The sequence below is a fragment of the Pogonomyrmex barbatus genome, unplaced genomic scaffold (assembly GCF_055798465.1).
Source record: "Pogonomyrmex barbatus isolate J1 unplaced genomic scaffold, ASM5579846v1 scaffold14, whole genome shotgun sequence".
Classification (NCBI taxonomy): Eukaryota; Metazoa; Arthropoda; class Insecta; order Hymenoptera; family Formicidae; genus Pogonomyrmex; species Pogonomyrmex barbatus.
This window is the reverse complement of record NW_028297110.1, coordinates 267,910-275,728: the sequence shown is the minus strand read 5'-3', so window position 1 is coordinate 275,728 and position 7,819 is coordinate 267,910. Positions and strand designations below refer to the sequence as shown.

Below are 7,819 nucleotides of genomic sequence, written 5' to 3'. Positions count from 1 at the left end.
ATGTAAAATTATTCAACTATTGTTCTATATAATAACATAATTATTCCTGTAGGTTAAAGCCAGTTAGCAGATCTGCTGAATAATTACAAAATTACATGCATTAATTGCAGTCTTTCACTTAAATCAGTTTTTAACTCTAACAAGTTGACTCGTTGATTTTTTGATACCTATTAGTTAGAATATACATTTATATCATACGCAAGTTTTGTAGTCATTTATATTTATATTCCGCTTAGTACCGGCCCTGCGCGCATGTTCACTTATACTTGCACGCGTGTGTGCGTGCGTGCGTGCGTGCGTATGTATACGATTGCGATTGTAACCGTCGTGGAACCAACTGCTTACTCGACGCATCTGGCCAAGTCTCGATCAGTGACATGCCGCGACGCGAAATGAAGCAATTCAAGTCGAGAGAGCGAAGTAGAATTTTCCTATTTAGTGATTTAAATTTTTCTATTTTTCGTGATGGTCGCGCGGAAAAACGCGAGTGCAGAAAAATTAGACAAACATGCATACATTATTTCGGGGTTAACATGAAATTCTCTCTTTCTCTCTTCGGAATCTTACAAATATACAGGGTGTCACAAAATTTCAAATATAAATTGTGAATTCTTAAAAGAATTGATTTGGAGAAATGTCACCTTTCAATTATAAGTGATAAAAATAATGATTGGTTTCTCATTTTTTGTGAATGTACAAGTAATAAATCTTTAATTTTGACAAAAAACAGATTTCACTCAAATAAGATTTTTAGACAATATATTCGTCAAATCAGTATTCGCAAAATATTTAAGTGAAAAAGTATTATCAATTAAAGAGGTATAATAAAATATAAACTTTAATGAAATTATTTCTATTTAATAAAAAGTCCATTTGATAAAATATGTATCTGAATTCTTTTAACATCCTATATAAGTGGATCTTTACTTATGTGCGTGTGTATCTAAAAACACCTGCCGATTTCAGTTGCAGAGTTTTTAAAGTACACGTCTAATTTTCTCGTGAGATACCGCATAACTTTGTGATTTAATTTCTAGAGATATTGATTAGAAAAAAGTGTAAATTTGTAATAATATATTTCATATTAAAATTTAGGCAATATTGGCTCGCGTAATTTTAAGAGGATTTGTTCGAATTGCATAATTCGAAAGAGAAAGGAAAAGTCTATATTATCCGCTCGTCAGTTGGCACGTCAGTACCCAGGGAGCGCCAGTTCATGGATCAACAATCGACTATTATCTTTACCTACACCGCTTTGTACAAACAATATTTACATAACATATACATATACATATACGTGTGATTTTATGTACAGTCGAGTTTTCATTATTTTTAAAAGCATTATAAACCATTGTCTTAAAATTAAAACAGTTTATAATTCGTAGCAATTAATGGCTTACATGATGAAAAAATACTTTAAATAAAATAATAATGGGATACGGAGAATTCTTATTATTGTCTTAATTTAACTATGAAAATTAAAATATGCTCTTACACTTTAATAAGTCCGATTGATATAATTAAAATTCTATGACTGTAGTCTTAATGCACACATCGGCTCTCATTAATCGCCAAACACGTGTTACCGGTTCGGAATCTTCTTTTTTGAGTAATATTTCTCATTTCATCGAGACTCGAGCCTCGTCTTAATTTATCGATAATCGCATCACGTTGAAAAACCGGAATTGACGTTGTTCACGAAATATATTGCGAGCGGAACAAGATACAGTCGATTCGCAACGCGAAGTTAATTTGTTATCGATTATCGAGGATTAATGTTCGAGCAAGATTCATGATTACGATGTAATTTGTATAACCGTTTTTCGTGAATAATTTAGCGTGGAATGGAGCAAAAACGGCAGAACTGTTCTACCATTGAGAAATCCGTCTGTCCGAAATATATAATTTGCGATTGTCCCCAATTACATTTGAACGAATACCGCCGAACAGATGTGGGTTACACTATAGAAAAACTACGAGAACTCGTATCGGATCCTGTCACTAGCGATCAAACTCCACGAATATTGAGACTTTTGTGTGATTATCTGCATAGGATCGGTGACGAGGGTTACGTATCCTTTAAGCTGCTCATACCAAAAATAATACCAGAAATATTTTGATTGAGAATTATCCGAGCTTGCAAATTTTATAAAAAAAAATAAAAAGCACGTTGACGTTATGTTTATTTTTAAAATATTGATTAGACTGTGAGATTTGTATGTACTTTAAATTATAGATAATAAAAATATATTTTGATATATAAATAATTAATGGAAACATCTTCAAATTAAATAATATCTTTTTGATAAAATTTTTAATAAAAGCATCATTTAAAAATTGTTGAAAAGTTCTCGTTTAATATTAATTTCTTATATTTTATTGCAGTAAGATCCATTTTGCTTTCACTTGTACTAAATACTCTAACTTGTTCAATGTTTCTTAAATGTTTTTAAGTATATTTCCTTAAAGACGTTTTCAGCCAGTCAAACATCTGCCGGCCATAATAAAGGTGCTAGAATTTCTAGCGTGGAACAGTAGAGAAATTGATGATTACCGAGTGCATTTGAACCAGATGTTACAGTTATGCAATCGACCGCCTTTGCTGAAACACACTTCCGAGAGTCTCGTCATTTCTCTCGTAATGGAACATTACTTCACATGTCTTGGTTATCTTCTGACAATTTTGCCTTTTGAGGAAGATGTCCAACGAATTTATAACATTCTTGATTGTTTATTAATTGGACGGACAAAATCAACGAACGTCGCGGCAGTGAAGTTGGATTTTCGTCGCCGAGCTATGGAGAATTCCAAATTACCGATTATTATTGTCGAATTGTTGAACGCTGCTATGTCAAAGATGTACCCGAAAATGTTGGAACTGGCCTATATACTTGTTTCGGTCTCAAATCAGTGTTGTAAGTGTAATAATTGAACATATTGTTATATCTTATAAATTAAATTCATATTATTTGTGTTCATATTATTATAAAATATTACTCTCTTTCTTCAAGTCGTTTTTTTTTCCCAAATATTTCGAACGAGAAGAATATTTTCCAAATTTTTTTCAAGCACATATGATTTGGGCCTCTTAAGAGTGAAAAAATTTTTTTTAATACAACCAATGGTAGATTACCATACTAAACGTTCGCATATCAAGCGTATAATTTATTCAAATATTATTCCAACGGATAATATGCATGTGGATGCCGGAACGTTGAAGTAAAGGTGATTTAGTCGCGGGAAGAACGCTTCTGGCATCTCTTGATGTACGTGTACAGACTACAGCCTTTATATATCCCCAAATAAAGGTTACAGAATGCTGGAGGCCGGCATATTGAACACGCTGCTCACCAGAATGGATCTTCCTTACGCAACGCAACCATGCTGCAGACCGCCGGACATACCTCTTGAGGGAGAGGAATATCCGAGAGACACCATGCTCTTGATAATAAAACTCTTATGGAGTCTCATGAGATCGGCATTATCTCCAAAAACGTTACCGGAACACCTGAAGAATATTCCTTCACCCAAGCAATGCGCCATGTGGTATTCTTTATCGATAACAATTATTGATAATGTCCTAATTTTTTAACAATTAAAAATATAAGTATAAAGTGACAGAAAAGTAACTATAAATAAATTTTATTTAATTTTGTTATATAATCGCACACACATTGTCTTTTTAAAGTTTAAATATTACTTATTTATTCAGATGTTATTTATATATTTATTATATGATTTTTCCTTGATGAGCATAAAATGTACGATTTCTGACGCAGTACAGGGGCTTAAGGTATTCTTTCAAGCGGCAGATACTTTACGGTCAATACTGTGCCACCAATTTAAGAATCAGAAATGATATTGCCGCGCTGATTCTCGCTGGAATCGTGGTTATGCCTTCGTGGAATCTTGCCAGTAGCGGTATTGCTGAAGATATCGTCAAACTTTTATCCGCAATTGAATCAGGCATTACTAAAATATGGACAAAAAACATAAAATTCTCAGATAGCACTGAAGATCTCTTCTTTAAAAAGATCCTGCTGATGATCATCGCACATCTTGCCGACATCGATATCTACGTTTTTGTAAATTGCTTTCATCAATTTTATTTTATAAATATTAGATTAAAAAATACAAAAGAGAAAAAAATAGGAAAAATTTATTTTTAATGTTTTTTTTTTTTTTTAGAAATTGAAATTTAGTTTAAGCTTTTAATAAATGTGTAAATTATTTTTAAATTTTATGGAACATGTTAACAAAAAAACTTTTTAATTTTTTTAGATAATGAAAAAAGCCACGATTATGCCGATTATCCTTCGGATCATTAAATTCTGCCTGAGCAATAAAAAGGATAAAGGATCGTCTCCATCGCTGATCCTGTTGGAGTACGCGATGCATATTTTATCGCTGTTAGCGCCACGAATAGAGACAGAATTTATAAAGAATAAAGGCACTTTCATGTAAAAAAACAAAGAAAAGTTAATCAAATTTTAGGATAAAATAGAGTAAAATAAATTTCAATGTTCATAGATTATTGGCAATGCTCGAGCAAATTTTAAATATGGAATTCGATGAACATCTTGCGATGATTTTTATGAGAACCATCTGCTCGATAATTCTACAGGACAATGTTCTTTTGTTGGAAAACTTTCAGAAATATGGAATGATATCATTATTAATTAGTAAGAGATATGATAAAATGTATCTGCTAAAGATATGTTAGAAATTACAAAAATGGTTTCAATTTTTTTACACAATATTTTTTACATTTTTAATAAAATAAATTTTTTATTACATTTTAGAATTAATCAATAATATAGTGAGTTTAAATAAGCTCACGATAAGAAGGCAACGAATTTTAACGTTGCTGTTGATTGCCTTAGAAGGTCTTGTGAGAAAACCAACGTCTGTTCAACACATGTGTGAACAACAAAGTGTTGATCTCGTTATAGAGATCTTCACAAAGTGTTTGTATCCAAAAAACGAAGACTTCCAAGTGGATGAACGGTAACGATCTCTATGTGGCGCAAATATTTACATAATAAATAATTCTGTTATTTCTACATTATTATAATTTTCAACTACATTAATAATTAATTGACAAATTATATCAAATGTTTGCCAATCAATTAATATATATATAAATGTTTGAATTAAAATTATATATTAAAATAAAAAATGGAAACTAATATTTTATACATTTTTTATTATTTTTAGACTCTTGCTGGCAATAGGCTCATACATTTGGAAATGCGTGGCACAATGTCCTGCGAATCTTCAAATTTTCCTAAAAAACGGCGGATTATATTCCATGTTGGACATCATTGAGATCGCGAGCTATCCCGTAAAATGTTTGTATCTCGGTGCGCTAACCGATATATGCGATAATACCTTTTGTGGACCATATCTCTGTACCTGGAGAGGTACTGATAAAAAGATAGGATTAATGTCCTTACTTGCGACTATTTGGCGGGAAGAAGAAGATAAAATCGGTATCAAAAGGCACATTGACGGTTCTATAGCAGGTGCAACCTTATAAATTGAAATATCAAACTTTATATAAAGAATCTTATAAAAATTTTCTTTTCACAAAAAAATCTGTTTTAACGTTTTTTTTTATTCTTTAAACCTTCTAAAATTAAAATTCTAACTGCCAAATTACGAAATACTTTTAATGGTTAAGGAAGAAAAAAGTTCATTCAAAAATATCTCAAATTTTCCTATTTGTGTAAATTAAAAAATAAATTTAAACAAAAATGTTAAGCAAAGTTTATTTATTATTTAATAATTACGATTAAGCTTAATAGTTTATAATTTAATAGTTTATAATTTATGATTTCAGATCCTGAATTGCCTCAGATGGGCACTAAACAATGGATAGACACCTATCATACACAGCTTTCGACAGATGTCAGTCCTACGATAATCGACATGTTTGGTTCGGTGCGATCAAGGATCTTTAGCATTTTAAAAATCATCGAGAGAAATGACGATAGATATGAAATGGCTAAGAAGCATTATAAAATTCTGCTCGACGAATTATCGACAAAAGATCGCGTAAATAAGCTTTACCTTCATCAAGCTGATATAATAATACTAATTAAACCAATAAAGATACAAAATACCAAGTAAATTTTCTAATCAATCAAATATCAAGTAAATTTCTAATATTAAATATGTCCAGAAATTGAGAAAATTTGTTTCATTTAGATAAAGATTGGTAAAAGATTAGCACTCTTTTTCTCAGATAACGCTATGCTGCGTCGACATGTACCTACGACTTAAGCTCGGCCAGATGTGGACGGAACTCAGCAGATATTTGGAACAAGCTGATGTTATTCCGTTGAACGTGGACGCCAATCTGATCGCCCATATGGTGCAATGGCACCATTCATGGGGTATCTTAATCCAGGACCGGCAAAGGAAGCTAATCGCGGCAACTAAACGAGCGGACGAGATTTTCGAAAAAGACGAATTCGCGAAGATACGTGACTCTAAGCTCGCACCAGCTCTGGAAGCGTTGAGCGAGGTGGATCTTATTCGTCGGACGACCGATAGATCATACAGGTTACGGAAGAAAAATCGGCAGAGACGACAAGTGCACGCAGCCCTGTCATTCCCACGTGAGGCTGACGCCGAGCAATGCCATCGAACGTTTTCGGATAAGACAAATGTCACGGTAAAAATAGAAAATTTAAGAAGCTAATTTTAGCAATTTTATTTACTTACTTGTACTGTCACATGGTATTTTTTTATAAGATTAAATAAAATAATTACTTTTTCAGGTTATTCTCGGGCAACATCTATCGATCGACACTTGGCATTTAGAGGATGCTCAGAAAGATTGCACAGAGATATCTCCAGTGTCACCCCTCGATTCACCCCACGAAGAAATCTTTTCTTCACTCGAAGCTACTTCCTCGAAGCTACTTTCCGGTGATTCCTGTTTTACGCTTGGTTTGTGAGCGAGTATGTTATCGAGAATCTCAATCGATAATCTACGCATCACAATTTATATCATAAAATATTTAATGAAATGTATAAAGTTACAAAATTAATTGCAATAAAATTGTATCTCTCGAGACATATCCTCTTATGCCTCGAACAAAAAGGAATTATCTTACTTTGATACAATAGTTGTCTTCCTTGTCAACAAGAAAATGTAAAGCCAAGCTATCACTTTTTATTCGTTAGTAGTGGTTTATTTAGTTAACCTAGGTAACGTTTATACACGTTTAAAAATAAATATCGAGTTGAAAAGAGAAATGAGAAAATTATCTTGTCTCGTCAATATTTGACTCACTAATGTGAGTTTCTCTTCTTTCCGCATAGCATATTTGTTGTTTTAATTGTTTTGAATTATTTTGAATTTCTTCATTTTTTTCTGTGTGGACATTGATCTCGCGTACCGGTGTCGTCGCCAGCGTGTAACGTAAATCGAGACGTCGTGCGGGTTTCGCACGACCGATCTGGCGCGTGAGTGTATTCATCTAGATGATTATCTAGATAGTCTCGAGGCCGCTCCGGAGTGGGCGAGAGAGACTGGCGAGCGCAGCGAGCGACTAGTGAGAGCGAGCATGCCGTTCGCGTCGCAAGCGAGTGCTGTCGCTGCCGCCGCCGTCGCCGCCGCCGTCGCCGCCGCCGCCGCCGCCGCCGCCGCTGCCGCCGCCGTCGCCGCCGTCGTCGTCGTGGTTCGCCGTCCGATGGTACCGGTTTGAAGAGCGAACCGCGCTTCAGGTTCAACTACTCACGAGCCAATAGTTTCACTCGCGTCAGTGTGCCGTGCGACCCGTAGGAAATCGCTACGTGTTTCCGCATC

General features: G+C 34.0%; 1 protein-coding gene across 1 annotated transcript; it reads left to right on the top strand.

Moving 5' to 3' along the window:
* The first annotated feature begins 330 nt into the window (after positions 1-330).
* On the top strand, positions 331-7,115 carry LOC105424914 (cilia- and flagella-associated protein 69-like). Its single transcript, XM_089073003.1, has 11 exons — positions 331-2,072; positions 2,480-2,915; positions 3,309-3,546; positions 3,785-4,085; positions 4,282-4,460; positions 4,531-4,682; positions 4,803-5,007; positions 5,218-5,525; positions 5,843-6,057; positions 6,248-6,679; positions 6,786-7,115. Exons 1-11 carry the CDS (start codon positions 1,845-1,847, stop codon positions 6,963-6,965), a joined length of 2,874 nt encoding a protein of 957 aa, XP_088929129.1. The 5' UTR covers positions 331-1,844; the 3' UTR covers positions 6,966-7,115.
* Positions 7,116-7,819: the final 704 nt, after the last annotated feature.

Excerpts from the sequence above, each read along its gene's own strand:
- LOC105424914 (XM_089073003.1), top strand. The coding sequence starts at position 1,845 with ATGGAGCAAAAACGGCAGAACTGTTCTACCATTGAGAAATCCGTCTGT. Across the intron at positions 4,683-4,802 it reads AATGATATCATTATTAATTA|AATTAATCAATAATATAGTG; the intron begins GTAAGAGATATG and ends ATTACATTTTAG. Across the intron at positions 5,526-5,842 it reads CATTGACGGTTCTATAGCAG|ATCCTGAATTGCCTCAGATG; the intron begins GTGCAACCTTAT and ends TTATGATTTCAG.